At 38.4% G+C, this 17,412-nt stretch overlaps 1 protein-coding gene across 1 annotated transcript in view; it reads right to left on the bottom strand.

Annotated features, from left to right (window-relative positions):
• The window catches only part of LOC131031286 (uncharacterized), a 226,410-nt gene extending 209,409 nt beyond the window's left edge, over window positions 1-17,001 (bottom strand). Inside the window, exon 1 of the mRNA XM_057962398.2 lies at window positions 16,680-17,001. Coding sequence (XP_057818381.2) covers window positions 16,680-16,765 — 86 coding nt within the window. The 5' untranslated portion in view covers window positions 16,766-17,001. The remainder of the gene's footprint in view (window positions 1-16,679) is intronic.
• Between the last annotated feature and the right edge of the window lie 411 nt (window positions 17,002-17,412).

The following is a 17,412-nucleotide window of genomic DNA, read 5'->3' on the forward strand; positions in this document are numbered from 1 at the left end:
GATGACTGAGGTTATATTGCCTTTGATGAGGTTGCAGCTTGCTTGATTTGGGTGAAAGAGGAGATTAGGTTGAAATGATTTCCTTTGCCCTCTTGAGACCCCGAAAAAGTTCCTTTGCCTTCTAAGATCCACAAAAAACTTCCTTTGCTCATCAAAGATCACGAAATTCTTACCTTGACCATGCTGATCCACAATAAGGATAAGGAAATATTAGCGCCAAAATGAAGGAGGTTCGATTTTAAATTTTCAAAAGGACATTTAAGGTGCTATCAAGTCAGCTTAATGAGGTCAAGATGAAAAGATACAACCCTCAGCATTCGACACCTGTAAAAGAAGGTGTTTTATTTCATTTTAAAACATCATCCAAAGCAATCAGAATTCTGATCTGCATTTAAGGACAGAGCAAATTTCATCACAAGGCAGTGATTTTTGCAACTATTTTGATCATTTCATCGATCGAAATACACTTTCAAGGCTGATGATTCTGATTAGAGGGATTTTGAACTCATTTCCAGGCCCACTTTAGAAGGCAATCTGGGCAGAATTTTGTGAGAATTCACCTAAAATCAGACTCAGAAACAGATGTTTCCAGACAGCAATATGCATTTCCAGATTTGAAAGAGGGTTTTCACACTTAATTGATGAGGCTTCGATGTGATAAGGGTGTGTTGGACCATTATATTATTTCATCAAATGATTCAATATGTTTTCTTTTTCAGGTTTGATTGGAGAATCATAGCAAGGAATGAGGATGCACATTCAAGATTACACCAAGATGAAAAGCAATACAAGGAGTTACTCCAAAAGCTAACGGTCTCAAACATGCCGAATTTACAACACTAAGGTGTTCAAATGAAGATCAAGGTAGCTCCAAGACATTCCAGACATTAGGGACAAAGGGAGATCAATCACCCCAAGATAAGGAACACTTCAGCAAAGCAAGGGCAAATCAGCATCAAGGCAAGATAGGCAAGATAGGCAAGATAGGGTAGAAGGTTGACTTGATCGTGATAGTGCCATCATCATCACACCAAGCTTTGAGACGTTGAGTATCAAGAGATATTGCTAGAGGCATCAACACTTGCTTGTGATGAGGTATCAAGTCTACCAGGCAAACTGAGGTCACATCCTTGTCATCACTAACCAATCAAAGGGTTCTACATCAGCATGTCCAGATGCAATGTACATGACTCATCCATGGAGACACAAACTTCAAGATACCTAACCTCATATTCTATTGGTTCACATTCAATATTGAACCTAAATGTAATTTTCTCATTGGCCAAAGGGAGTTGTTGTAACAAACCCTAATTAGGGTTTTCATCTTGTAATCTCGGCTATTGATTGTGAATCAATCCGAACCACTCATTGTAAAGAGCTATCTATAAAAGGCTCAAACCTTTCATTTGTAAAAGGGGGTTAATAGCAGGTTAATAGTTAATAGATCAATAAGCAAGTTAATAGTCCAGTAATAGTAGATAGTAGCTAAAGCAGAATAGGAACAGAAGGCAGAAATCGTTGCCAAGGTTGTAAATAAACTTAGTTTTCATTGAAGTTATGCTGAAATGTGTTGTTTCTTCTACAATTGCATGGTTTCTTGTTGGATCTTCATGTTAGATAATGATAATTAAATGAATGAAAGAACTTTGAGCATGATCAATGGTGAAAACCATATATCCATACCACTAGCAATTTGTTGATTCTAAGTTTAACTTGTGTGGTCAATTGGAATTCTTAAATAAGCTTAACTTCAATTGCTATTCACACTTTGATATGCATTGCCTTGATGGTATCCTTGTTGTTAACAATGATTTGAACATCATTTTGTTCTCGTTACAAGAGGTGCTTTGCATGTCAAAGCAAGGCTTAGTGGAGTTTCACCGAAGGTTGTCCATTGCTCTTGCATTCGTAGGATTAGATTATATTTCTTGAACCCTATCTCTTTTGCTCTTTTATTTTCCAAGCAAGTAGTTAGAATCAAAGTTCAAGCAACATCCAAACGTTCAACATTCAGTTATTCAACGTAAGTCCCCTTGGATTACCAGCAATCACATCAACCATTGAGCTTACCCACGAGTCAAGACCTAACAATAGAAACCTTGGAGTTGTCTCATTTGATCGCGAAGCATGGCATTTGTGAGACTTTATTCAAGAGAGAATAAGATACCTTGGTATTTTATTTTGTGCTTTAAGTGCATTAAAAACACATCAACAAGTCCTACCATTGTACAATTTGTACCTGTCATCCTTAGTTGGATGCGAGACTTCAAGGACAAATTGTTGGGTGTTTGGTGGTCTTCCTTTGCTAGACAGTGGCACCAAGACTTTTGAAAGGGGGTTTAAAACGGTTTTGAGGTGTTATTTGATGGTTTGGATGTGATATTTGTTGGATATTCCATCAGTTACCCCTATAGTTTGGTTGTTTGTCAATTTGTTATTAGATTGTTAATTTGTTTATTTAAATGTGATATTTGTTGTATATTCCATCATTTAGCCGTATACTTGGGTGTCTCAGACCCTCTACCCTGGGCCCAAGAGCAGAGATACTATCCCTCTTGGCCTCATGTGGCCCATGCCATCCAGATGAGGTGGCCTACCCGGTGAGGTATCCCCTTTCTGTTATCCCCTCATCTTGCCAACCTTCTTCTCTTAATGATTGATCCCCCTGTACTAATGCATCATGATAGGAGAGAGAGGTTGCAACAAGGTGCCCTAAAAACCATCTTCTCTAGGCCCAAGGGAAATACCCACTATACCCCCTTGTCCTCATGGGACCATCTGGCCTTCTCATAGAGGTGGCGTACCATAGAGGAATGCCTCATCACCGTACCCCTCTTGCAGACCCTCTCCCTTCTATCATAGCATGGAAAACACACAGAATGTTGAGGATATATATTACATGAAGCAACTACAGAATACAATGGTCTGATTTATATTTGCTATGATATAAATAGTCATGTCACAGTATGTAAACAATCATAAAGATGCTGCAGTGGTTATACAGACAGAGATGTGCATGAACAGGCATATATAATGTTATTACAGCATTTAGGAGTTTATATAGAATGACCATACCACATAGCAATAGTTAGACAGCTGCCTGAGATGATGTCTTAAGATGTATTAGAATCTCTATCCCAATCGATGATCTCCCTTGGATGTTAGAGTGGTTTCTTATATGCTTCTCTCATGCTGGAGGATCGTGCCTTTTCCCTTTGGTCATGTCATTTGTGAAGAGGCACCTTTCTATAATTAATTGTTGCCCCTTCATAATCCACGTTTTATCCTTATTGGACCAATTCACTTAATCTTTGGAAATAATAACTTGTTAACAAAATCGTATCACTCTTGAATGCTCTCAAAAATGGAGGAACAAGTTAAGTTGATCAAGCAAAGGTTAGTAAAAGCTAACAATCGAAAGAAAAGCTATACAGATGCCAAGCGAGTTCCAAGACAATTTGTGGTAGGAGAAAAAGAACTCCTAAGAGTCAAACCTTAGAAGAGTTCAATCAAATTTGGAAAATCTTCTAATTAGCACTAAGATATGTGGGACCATTCGAAGTCTTAGAAGTTGTTAACCCAATAGCTTATGATTGCTCTACCTCTAGCTCTCGCCCGATTGCACAATGTTTTTCTTGTTTCCTATCTTAAAAAGTATATTTCAAACTTCGATCACATGATTGATTGGAACTCCTTGTAGGTGCAAGATCTAGGGGTGGTCACAATCGAGCCACTTGGAGTGCTTGAGGTATGTAAGCTCCACTTACGCAACCGCGAGGTTACATGGTACAAGGTCCAGTGGGACAAATACTCAAACAACAGTGCCACATGGGAGAATTATGATGAAATCCTTCATAAATTTCCTTATCTCTTCAATAACAATTGAAAAACCATATGTGATGTTTTGATTTGAACTCCACTACACTCAAGATCTTCATTGACCTCTTTTCACTATCCAATGTTTCCTCATGCTTATTTCTACAATTGCGAGCAAAGATGGGGGAAAAGGTTTCAAAATTTTCCTCCCTTGATTGTTCATGTGCATGATTGTGGCTACCAAATCCAAAGCATTTCTCAAATCACAAACACCATCAAGCCAATCTCATACTAGTTGCAATTATACATCCCCTGTTGTTAGCTGCTAAAAGATTAAACAACAATCTTCATTGTACCCGATAATAAGGCATTTTCTTTTTTGCTCACCAACATTCATTCAAAGTAGCATTTTCACCCCAACAACCAATAGTGAAACAACTTTCAAGGGTGATCTATGCAAACTGTGATGTCCACAACAATCTACATAGGAACAACCAATTGTTCCTCAAACAAATCTGCACATAAGGCTAGCCTTTATAGTAAGAAATGTTTGCTTACATATCAAAAGCTTACAGCTATCATCAAGACTACAAGCACGTGAAGCCTCTACAACCCCACTCTCATGGCAAAGATCTCAATCTTGAAAGGAAGCCAACTATGCAGAAGTTGCTTCCTACACCAATCTATGCAAAGGAGATAGTGCAAAAAATTTCTAACACCTTTACCTATTACAAATTCAGATGCACATTCATTTACTTAAAACAATTATTCAAAAACGGAATACAACATAACACAACATATGCATTGGGAAAACCATTTCGGGAGAAAAACCCCACACTCCAAAACACAACCAAATGTATTATCAATAATAGACTTTATAATACAATTGCAGAAATATGCTCTTGCAGGAGTCTTCACACTGCAACATGCCTATATCTCAAAAAATGTTCAATATGTACTACAAAACACTCCAACATAGCACATATTTATAGACCACCAAGTTGGGCACCCAAAAAAGGCCATGTATCATCAACCTATACAATACATGCATGCAACTGAAGAAAGGAGAGCATGCATGGCACCAAGCTCAACCTGCACAAGCAAATTGAACTTACATATGCAAAACTGCAACCTACTAAATGTAACAACACATGCAAGGTGTCTATAACAACATACACATGCAAAATTGCATCCTCCCAAATGTAGCAGCACATACAAGGTGTCTATCTCAACATACACATGCAACTACAACCTACTAAAAGTAACACTACATGCAATCTCAAACATTGCATGGAAAGTGCCTACATGTAGAACTCCACCTATAAAAAAACAACTTCCAAACATGAATCCTCGATAAAAGAAACTACCAATTGTAACTGACAATCCCACATGAGTTAACTATCAATTATAACTATAGCCAACTCACACAAAGTGGGACACCTACCTCCAAAAAAATAGGTACCATGTCACCATGCCACTTCACATGTACAAAGACAACTCAAGTTGTCACTCCCATAAATGGCATCGTTGGGGGCACAAATAATTAACTTAAATAGGCATATAAACTTAGGATAAAATAATTAAATATCACCAAATAAATGCTAGGACTCGCAAAAGGTTGAGACACCTTAATCCCAACACATCTAACTACACCAAACTTGTGCCATGCTGAACAACAACCACATTAAAGCAGTTTCAACAATACCCAATGAAATCATACACAACACGACTTTAGCATTATGTGCAAAAAGCCACTTCAGGAAATGACCAAGTCATTGACTCCAACAATATGCACTATTTTGTGTTCCATGTCTTGCATCCAAAGACAAGCTTGTCTCAAAAAAGGATGCAAGATTTCAATGACAACCTCACCTTTTTAGCACTAGAGTAAAGGGCCAAGCTCTCTTCAACTTCTATAAGCATGCAAGGTTAGTATCATCGGTTCAAACATTAAGTGCATGGTGCAGTCACCGGTTAGGAGGGACCTCAAAGAGATCAATCCGGACCGGGCAGCAAGAGTAAACACAACGGAAACAAGAGGATATGACGGAGACAATGCAGAACTGAATGAATTAGATCATGAAAACTGTTTACAAGCAACCAGTAACATCCGAGTTACAAGATTCGGCTCACTGGCCTGCTACAAACATGCTTAATTACAGAACAGGTCACTCCCGGACCTCTAAATCTTAGGATCTGTCTACTATGTTCTATCTGACTAAATTATGATGCTTAATTACATTGATTTATATGGTCTAGAGGAATCCGGTCAGCCCAAGAGAGATCAAATGCCGAAGAACAAGATCAAACGTGTAAAACCAACAGGTTGGCCTCCGCCAAAGAGATTCCTCCGGAAAATCCAAAGGATGAAGTGCGGATCAAAGGGAAGGTTGGCCACACGCCAAGGAACATCGAAATCAGCGAATTGGGCTCCGCAAGCTACGGAAAGGATTAGGTAGATTCACCAATGCAAATAGGTCCAAGCGGTTTCGGTGCCAGAAAATTGTCTCGAAATCTGGAATCGATAACTTGTCGAAAAATGATCCAAATGCTCCACAGTTTAGGAATAAGGAAGATGATCATGTCCTCAAGCAAAATCCAACTCCGCAAGATCCAGTGAGCCAATGCAAGAAAATACAGAAAGAAATGTTGAAACTACAAAACAGAAAACAAACAGAAAAGAAATATTTTTGCTTGATGCAAGATTGCCAAGAACCGGGGATGCTCCTGCATCAGACATCCGAGGTTGTTGAAAAAGTGAATCTCTCACTTTGCTGAGGTCAGAGGAAAACCAAAACGGTCCACCTCTATCTGAGAAATCCAAGATGAATCTTCAACTGGTATGTCCTTCCATTTCACAAGATACTCCTTATACTAACTACTCCAAGTGCTACGCCCAATCCTACTGTCCAAAATGTCTTCAATCTACTCTGGTTCCTTCTGAGGCAACTATTTCTTCAAGTCTGCAATACTGTCTTCACTGATTTCTGATTCATGATACTGATGTAGATCTGCAATGTAGAATATAGGTGAAATACTCAAACTATCCTGTAACTCCACTTCATATGCATTTCCAGAACTGAACTTCTTCAAGATCTTGCAAGGTCCAAACTTCCTCATTTGCAAATTGTTATAGGTTCCAATTGGAAATCTTTCTTTTCTCAGATACACCATCACTTCATCACCAACTTCAAATGCTTTATGTTTTCTCTTCTCATCTGCTTTCTCCTTATACTTACTGTTCATATCCTCCAAATGTTGTTTAACCTAAATATGCAAGGCCTTCATGTGATCTGCAAACTCTTATGCTTCTGCACTCCGCTTGTCTTCATTACTGATATCTTTCAATTCTGATATATGTTGGTATTTTGGATATGTTAATATGGTTTTGTCATTGATAAATTATCATTGAAGGATAAATCAGCACATGTTAATCCGACTAGATACAAGTCTATGATAGGAGGTTTACTGTATTTGACACAAACAAGACCTGATATTATGAATGCAGTATGTATTGTCTCAAGATTTCAGAGTAATCCTAAAGAAAATCATGAATCAACAGTAAAAAGGATTTTCCGGTATCTACAAGGCACTACAAATCTTGGCTTATGGTATCCTAGGGATGAAAACTTTGATTTATGTGCATACACAAATGCTAATTGGGCAGGAGATGTAGATGACAGAAAAAGCACCACCGACGGAGCATTTTTTCTTGGTAGCAGATTAATTTCTTGGTTGAGCAAGAAACAAAGTTGCACATGTTTATCAACAGCTGAATCAGAATATGTTGCAGTAGCAACTAATTGCACATAGGTATTATAGATTAAACAAATGTTGAAGGATATAAAGGTAAAATGCAAGGAACCTATAACTATTTACTGTGATAATATGGCAGCAATTGATATATCTAAGAACCCGGTATTTCACTCAAAGACTAAACATGTTTCTATCAAATTCAATTTTCTAAAAGAGAATGTTGAAGCAAAAGAAGTGAAATTGGTTTATGTGAATACTAAAGAGCAGATTGCAGATATTTTTACTAAGCCTTTGCCTAAGGAGACTTTTGAATATCTCAGAGAGCAGCTTGGAGTTCTACCCCCACCGGTAAAGACTTAGACAATTGATGATTATCATCAACCGGCAGAATTAACAGAGAAATTTTTATTCCGGCTTTGATGAGAGCTACTTCTCAGGGGGAGTAGTTGGTATTTTGTAATGAGTTGGTATTTTGTATTTGAATCTGGTTTTTGTATTGCTTTGGCATTTGATGTCAAAGGGGGAGAGATATCTATGGAAAAACACATTATCCCTTGGGGGAGAGACTGTTACTTTGGGGAGAAATTGTTGGAGAGATTATTACTCTCTATATCTGTATTTTGGTTTTTGGTTAATGATCTATTTGGGAGATTGTTGGTTTTTTATTTTTGGCATTTTTGTTTTGGCACTTCGATGGTTTTTCCATCTTGTGTTGCCATCAATGCCAAAGGGGGAGATTGTTGGTATTTTGGATATGTTGATATAGTTTAGTCATTGATGTCAACACTTGTCAACATTTATCAGCACTTGGAGACTCTTGATTATGTTCACCGACAAGTTAGTGACTTATGCACAGTCACCAATATTTGGTTCACCGGCAGGTTATATTGTTCACCGGCACTTGGAATGACTTGGAGACTACTTGGTTATGTCGAAGACATTGTTTGGACACTTTGTTATGGTGATTTGTTCATTGGTCTATTCGGGTTTGCATATTTGTTGTTACCGGCAAAGAGGTCCAGGTTATGCACCGGCAAACATATCTATTCCAAATCAGCACATGTTATGAAGATGATTTGTTATTATTGCAAATGCATTGAGCTGACATGATGCATCGGATATTGATTCATTTGTAAATAATTTTATTGTAATATCTTTAATGAGCCGACCTACTCAATTGGTCTTAGGTTATAGTATAAATGTAAGATCTCATTTGTGAGATTGATATGGGAATGTAAGTAAGTGCGAATAAGGTATATGCGAAAATAAGCAGAGCTATACACACAGACATCATTCAAGATTGAAGGAAGGTTTGAAGAAGGCATATCAGAGCTAAACCAGTACTGAATCCAGCATATGAAGATGCTATTTTGAGCAGTACATTATTATTGGCTTTAACCATCCAATTGTAGTCAATGTGACTCCCATTTTGTGATTGAGCAGTGAGCTCTAGGCAGCTGGCCTTTCTGCATGTGCAGACTCCATATTGTACACACATACTATCTACAGTAGTATCATCTGATTGTGGGTAAGGCTTCCCACCGTGGTTTTTCCCGTTACAGGGTTTCCACGTACAAATATCTGTGTTATGTGTTGTGGATGTTACTGTCTTTCTATTTCATGCATTGATCTTTATCGGTACTGCAATTAACTGATAAACTGCTTACCGCCATAAAGTTTGGTTTACCAGTATTAAGCATTAAGTTTTGGTTAAGTTAATTTTGGTTTGAATTTATTGGACAACTGATTCACCCCCCCCTCTCAGTTGTCTCCGGGACCTAACAATATACCTCTAGGGTGTGCTCCGGTAACAATCTCAAAGGTATTCTTCCGGTACTCCTGTTTACTGAATTATTGTAGGCAAACTCTGCTTGTGCAAGAATCAAATCCCAACTTCTGGTTTTCTCTCCAACTAAGCATCTCAACAAATTTCCCAAACTCCGGTCTACTACCTTTGTCTGTCCATCAGTCTATGAGTGAAAAGTAGAACTGAACTTCAAATCTGTCTTCATCTTCTTCCAAAGTGTTATCCAAAAATAACCAACAAACTTAGTGTCTCTGTCTGAAACTATGCTTTTTGGTAATCCATGCAATCTCACCATTTCCATGAAAAATAATTCAGCTATATGCACTGCATCTGATGTTTTCTTACAAGGTATGAAATGAGTCATCTTCAAGAATCTATCCACCACCACAAATATAGAATCATTCCCTCTCTGTGTCTTAGGCAATCCAAGTATGAAATCCATGCTTATATCCTCCCAAGGTCTCTCTGGTATTGTCAAAGGTTTATACAATCCCACATTCTGACTACTGGCTTTTGCAACTTGACAAACTCTAAAACTCTGTACAAATTTCCTAACATCCTTATGAATCTAAGGCCAAAAGTAGTGTTCACTCACCAATGCTATTGTTTTATCAACACCAAAGTGTCCGGCTAATCCTCCAGTATGCTTCTCCTTTATCAAATTCTCCCTCATAGAACTCTTAGGTATACACAACTAAACTCCTCTGAATAATATCCCATCCTGAATGAAATAATCCAACCACTTACTTTTGTCCACCATAACTGGTGCTCTACATGCTTTCCAAGGTTCTACAAAATCCGAGTCATCATCATATAGGGTCTTCAATTCCTCAGATCCTAACACTGTCACTCTCATATCTGTCAGCAAACTTCTTCTACTCAATGCATCAGCAACTTTGTTTGACTTCCCACTCCTATGCTTCAACACAAAGGTGTAACTCTGTAAGAACTCTACCCATCTCATATGTCTTTGATTCAACTTACTCTAACTGCTCAAATATTGCAAGGCTTGATGGTCAGTATACAACACAAATTCCTTAGGCCACAGGTAATGTCTCCACTTCTTCAAGGCTTGAACTATGGCATAAAATTCTTGATCATACACTGAATATCTCCTCCTGGCATCATTCAACTTATCACTAAAATAAGCTACTGCTCTCCCTTCTTGACTCAACACGGCTCCAATTGCATTCCCACTTGCATCACAGTCCACTTGAAATCTTTGTTGAAATCTGGTAAAGCTAACACGGGTTGTTCAGTCACTTTCTGCTTCAACAATTCAAAACTTTTATTTGCTCTGGTTGTCCACTTGAATTCCTTCCTATCTCCTCTCATTGTCTCAGTCATAGGACTACAAACTGAACTGAAATTTCTGATGAACTTCCAGTAGAAACTAGCCAATCCATGAAATGATCTTACCTCTCCAATGCTTTTCGATGTAGGCCATTCAACAATTGCTTTTACTTTCTCGAGGTCCATCTTCAATCCATCCGCAGATATCACAAATCCCAAATAGACTAGCTCTTCCCTCATGAAAGTACACTTCTTAAGGTTTATCAGCAACTTCTCTTCTCTCAACCACTGCAAGACTTGTCTTAAATGCAACAAATTCTCCGCTTTTGTCTTATTGAAAATCAGAATGTCATCCAAATATACAATAACAAACTTATCGAAGGATTTCTAAAATACCTCATTCATCAACCTCATGAAAGTACTAGGTGCATTAGTCAACCCAAAAGGCATCACCGACTATTCATACAATCCTTCATTTGTCTTGAATGTTGTCTTCTACTCATCTCCTTCTCTGATTCTGATCTGATGATATCCACTCTTCAAGTCTATCTTTGTGTAGTATTTGGCTCCACTCAAACAATCCATTATGCCATCCATCCTAGGTAAAGGAAACCAGTACTTCACTGTGATCTTGTTTATTGCTCCGGAATCGGTACACATTTTTCATTCTTCGGTGCTAATACTGTTGGTACTGCACAGGGACTCAAACTTTCTCTGATCAAACTTTTCTTCAGCAATTCCTGCACTTGTCTATTCAACTCTTCATTCTCTGTTGGTGTCATCCGGTGTGCAGCTTTGTCAGGCAAACTAGCTCCGGGAATAAGATCCATGCAATGACTGATACTTCTCACAGGTGGTAATCCATCAGGCACATTATCTGAAATGATGTCTTCATACTCTGTCAGCAATTCCTTTATCTCCTCCGGTTGTCCTTCCTCATGCTCTAGATTCTCCGTCTTCTTAGGAACTAAGGGAAAGCACACATTCTCATGTCTCATCCCATCCAGGAATTTCCTTCCATCCACCAAACACATTCTGGCATTCGTACAGACTTCACTCTTCAAAGGCTCCTCCAAGGGTAACAAGGTTTGTTTCATCCCGTTTGCTACAATAGTGTATCGCATGTCTGTCAAACTACCAAGGTCTACCCAACAAAAGGTGACAAATATCCATAGGCATAATATCACACAGAACTTCATGATAATTTCCAATTTTCAATTTCACCAACCATTGTTCACTTACTAACAACTTATGATCATCCTGAATCCATGCTATCTGATATGGCTTAGGGTGTTTCAATATTTCCAACTTCAATTTATTCACCATTTCTTCTAAAACAAGATTATCTGAACTACCACTATCAATGACTACTTTGCAACACTTATCGGATACCTTACACCTGGTCCTGAACAAATTCCTCCTCTACAAAGGCTCTTCATCTTCTCCAATATGACATAGGGCTCTCCTCATCACCAACAATTCTCCATCTTCCGATTTGTTAGTTGATCCGGTGGGACTTTCTTCCACCAATGTTGTTCTCCCAGTATTCTTTGTCTTCTTACATTCGAAAGCACGATGTCCTTCTCCTCCACATTTAAAGCAAGTTCCTCTAAACACTCTCTTGTCTTGTCTTCTGTCATCTTTTCCAAAACCCTCATTCCGGTAACCATCAGGTTCTCTCCTTTGGTAGAAATTTATGTCATCCTTCCAGTATGAATTACCTTCTTTGCTTACCTCCTTTTCCTTGTTCTGACCTGTACAGGTTCCGTTTCCTTCAGAATATCCTCTGCCTCCTTGAAATCTTCCTCCAGAAAACCTTCCACCTCTACCTCTCTATCTCTGCTTATGTCTTTTGTTCAGCTTCTCTTCTGCTTTCAGGGCATACTGGTAAGCTTCTTCAACACTCTGCAACTTGATCAAATTGAGTTCATCTTGTATAGACATCCACAATCCGTTCAAATATCTCGCAACTTATTCAACCTCATCATCGATATGTCTGAATCTGATATTCAACTTGTAGAATGCTTCAGTATACTCCTTCACACTAGATTCCTTCTGCTTCAAGTTCTGCAACTTCCAGAACAGATTTACTTGATAATCAGCTGACATAAACTTCGATTTTAACTTAGCAACCATCTGCTCCCATGATTTGATCTTCTCTTTACCTCTTCTTTGTCTATCAACCTGCAAATGTTCCCACCAAAGAGATGCATGACCTTTCAACCGGGTACAGGCATATTTCACCTTTCTTTCTTCTACGATGTTCTCAATATCAAAGTACTTCTCCATCTCCGAGATCCAATCCATTAATTCATCCAAATCCAACTTTCCATCATACTCCAGTGGGGTAAAATGTGGTTTGGTGTTCGCCCTACTAAAAACCCTCAAGAACCTCTCTTCTTTTGGATCTATCGCCGGTGGATTTGCTACTTGTTCTGTCGGTGCTTCTTCTTCTTCATCTTCACTCACATCTTCAATATGTCGGCCTCTTCTCTGAATTGTCTCAACGGCTTCCAACCGGGCTGCAATTCCTCTCAACATTTCCATCATAGCAGGGTCTGCATTCCCACGCGCTCCACCATTCTTATTTCCTCTTCACGCCAGTCCTCTGCAGTTGCAGGTCGGATCCACAGTCCACCACCCCACAACAAGATTCTTAGGACAAGAAATCTTGCTCTAATACCACTTGGTGCAGTCACCGGTTAGGAGGGACCTCAAAGAGATCAATCTGGACCGAGCAGCAAGAGTAAACAAAAAGGAAACAAGAGGATATGATGGAGACAATGCAAAACTCAATGAATTAGAGCATGAAAACTGTTTACAAGCAACCGGTAACATCCGGGTTACAAGATTCGGCTCACTGGCCTGCTACAAACATGCTTAATTACAGAACAAGTCACTCCGGGACCTCTAAATCTTATGATCTATCTACTATGTTCTATCTGACTAAATTATGATGCTTAATTACATTGATTTATATGGTCTAGAGTGATCCGGTCGGCCCAAGAGAGATCAAATGCCGAAGAACAAGATCAAACATGTAAAACCAACAGGTCGGCCTCCGCCAAAGAGATTCCTCCGAAAAATCCAAAGGATGAAGTGCGGATCAAAGGGAAGGTCAGCCACACGCCAAGGAACATCGGAATCAACGAACTGGGCTCCGCAAGCTACGGAAAGGATCCGATAGATTCACCAATGCAAATAGGTCCAAGTGGTTCCGGTGCCAGAAAATTGTCTCGAAATCTGGAAAATGATCCAAATGCTCCGCGGTTTAGGAATAAGGAAGATGATCATGTCCTCAAGCAAAATCCAGCTCCGCAAGATCAGGTGAGCCAATGCAAGAAAATACAGAAAGAAATGTTGAAACTGCAAAACAAAAAACAAACAGAAAAGAAATATTTTTGGTTGATGCAAGATTGCCAAGAACCGGGGATGCTCCTGCATCAATGCACCAAAAGACTCCAAATCTTCATTGGTTCTTTGGTAGAAGTACACCAATTTCAAATATTCTTTGATTCTTGAGTTTCATAAAAAGGTTTTCATTGTACAGCTACAAGTTATCAGCAAGCATGCACATCACAAGTCACACCCTATGCACAACTAGTCCTACTTCATGTGCGTGTAATGAGGATGTCACTCTACAAAAAGGGGCAAAGTGATCTAGATACAACCATGCAACAATTCAACATGGTTGATAAATTTTTAAAACAAACATCAACTAAGTACTTCATTTGTGCACTAGATGCAATGGAGACCATCACTTAACAAGAAAGGATGAATGATCTACGCACAAATCGCACTCATGTGCATTGCTCTACTAAACTCTTCTCGTGCCGGATTATTCCCATGCACACACAATATAACACCAAGATGCTTTGTACAAGGTTGAGAATCTGGAAAAATGGCTTCATGCATATCTATGCAAGCATTGTTTCCAAGAAGCTTCATACGAGGCAATCCACACATGTACTTTTCAATCATGTTGCACCACTTTCAAGAGTCTACACTTCAACTTTGACAACAACATTGCAACTCCTGCAGTACTTCCTTCCGCATGGTGTGCACCTACATATGCATATGCACCAACACACTCAGTTCAGCTCCATACACATCCGACATTTGGCAGCATCTGATCCACATGATTGCACCAACTGATTGGCACCATATAGATCTGCCCCCTAGCACAATTCTGGCCAAATGGCAAGCATACATGAATGAGACTTCTCAGCATATTGTACAGATTTAGCTGATAGGCTATTGTATAAATACACATCAGTATACATTATGTAAACTAATCTACTGACTGGGCCAAGTCAATAAACTACTGAGCCAACCAATATCATTTGGCCTAGTTTGGTTGTACTCCAGAGCATCTCTGGTAAATCAGATCCAGGCATTATTCACTGCCCGATCATGGGACTATGCTTTCCACCATTACCTCTATATACTTCTTGTACATTCACACAACATCAATAAATATAGGACATTACTTTTCATGCACATGTCATGTCTCTACTTTCCTTTAGCTGCAAGACCATATAACAATGCTTCTGCAACTCAAACTTGCCATCAGAAGCAAACCTATTTCCATTGGCTTAGCCATTAATTTGCCTACATGTGAATTTGTCCTCCGATCTCAAATGGAAATTGGATCATAGATATTATAGAAAGAATGACATTTAAGTCATAGCTTAATTCATTCACAAATTGAGTTATATGCAGGTCTTATTAGAAGGGTACAACAAAATTCATTAATCCTGCATGAATTTATCAGACTTGCTAAAATGAACTGACGCCAAAACAAAACATTCATTCTCCAAAAGTGCATCCATAAACATAAATCAGAAGATTATGTAAAAAGTAATACCCAAAAACATCTAAGGAAAATAATAGCAATAACTTCTACAAATTATTATGTATATACCAAGAAGGAAATGGGACAGATATGAACACATGCATCCCACTCAGACCCAGCTATAATTCCTTGTATTCTCCCACTCAATTCTAATACAAGATAAGAAATACAACTAACTGCGCATGCCAAACTCTACAAGTTTGTATAGAATTACATCAAGCACATATTAGTTACGATCACTGTGCAAAATACATTAAATTTTCTTCTTACTATGAGTTAGGAAATCAGATTCAATGTAATAGATACAGACTACATAAAATAGGGTTAATATATATTCCCCCCCAAGAAGTAGCTACATGTATCAAAGGAGTTCGCAACCATCAAAAAGTATGGATTGATAGCCACTAGCTAATAAAACATTTATCTGCTAAGATATAGTCGGTCTCTAAAACCAACCAATACAGTAGATAGCTAAGCAAAAGAAAAATGCAATACACCTACGAAATCCCTATCTAGTATCCAGGTATAGGTCGATAGGTAAGTTTGAGTTTGTTGCTGAGCTTTGTCATGATGTCAAAACTGAGGAATACAACATTCGAACAAAACTAAAACTGAATAGGAAACATTTTTTTTTGGGCTTCTAGAGGGAGGCCTCCTGCACAAAATGGATGTCTCTTGGCAGTGGCCTAAAAGAACTACTTTCACCTTTCCGTTTTTTAACATCTACCTAAAAGCTATCTTATTGCAGAGTTCTGTTTGGTAGGTTAACTTGCTTGACGAAAGAAAAAAATCCTCATCAGACGTTTACAGAAAAATACCATTGCTTTAGGAATATGATCATCCCTTACTCCTGCAAGTCAAATATTCATGGAAGAAAATATAGATCTTCTAAATTCACAAGGATTTCATTTCGAACTACACATTGATAATATTTAAAAAGATGATTCAGTCTGATTCCATGTAACTTCTACAAGAACATCTAACAGCCTTATCGTTATTTGGTATTCGACAGAGTCCTAACATTGTGACAATAACAGAAGCTTATTTAACCAACGTTCCAAGTATATACGCTTCGACTAACATTTGACGGAACATGATATTAAAACATCCATCTGAAAATAATGTATGTTGCAGTAGGAGTCAGCTGTTCACCTGGCAATGGGGATAAGGATATTAATGGGTTCCATTGCAAGGAAAGCTGATACGAGTCGGAACTCACAAGAATTTGGATCCTCCATAAGGCCCTCTACCTTCACTCCACTAGCCTTTGCCTCCCAATATTGTGGCAATGCTGTTGTCGCCTTGTTCAAATTAATCAAAAGCTCGAGCTTGTGAATTTATGTACTCCTTTGTGGGGAATAATTGAAATATAGCAAAAGCTGTCATTGTTAGTTTGGGGACACGAGAAGATCTACTAAGTTTGCAATCCATGGCGAGGACCGTTTTTAGAAATCCTTAGAAATTTGTTTTGAAGTTCACAAGGTAGGGGAATCTAATTTTTTTTTGGTTGTTTATATATGTAATTTTATTGTTCATAGCTATTGTTTTGGCTTGTGGGTAGTAATGGTGCACATTATGGGATCCATTATGCAGACAAGGGTCAAAAAATGCTCATTTAAAAGTGTCATCTAATACCTACTTAAAGATGCCTTAGTAACCATGCGTTAGAGAACATGCAACATAGTTCTATTTTAAAAATCATTAGAGACTATACAACCTATATTTTGTTGGCAATTGTCATGTTATATCTATTAGATATGTGGCCTAATCTATGCATTAGAGAGGAAAAAAGTGCTTGAACAAATTAATTAGTTTATGGTTTCCTAATAACACATGTACCACATTCTGGGTTTGCACTTTGGAAGACATAACTTGAGCATCCGAA

Source organism: Cryptomeria japonica, chromosome 1, assembly GCF_030272615.1.
Source record: "Cryptomeria japonica chromosome 1, Sugi_1.0, whole genome shotgun sequence".
NCBI classification, from domain to species: domain Eukaryota; kingdom Viridiplantae; phylum Streptophyta; class Pinopsida; order Cupressales; family Cupressaceae; genus Cryptomeria; species Cryptomeria japonica.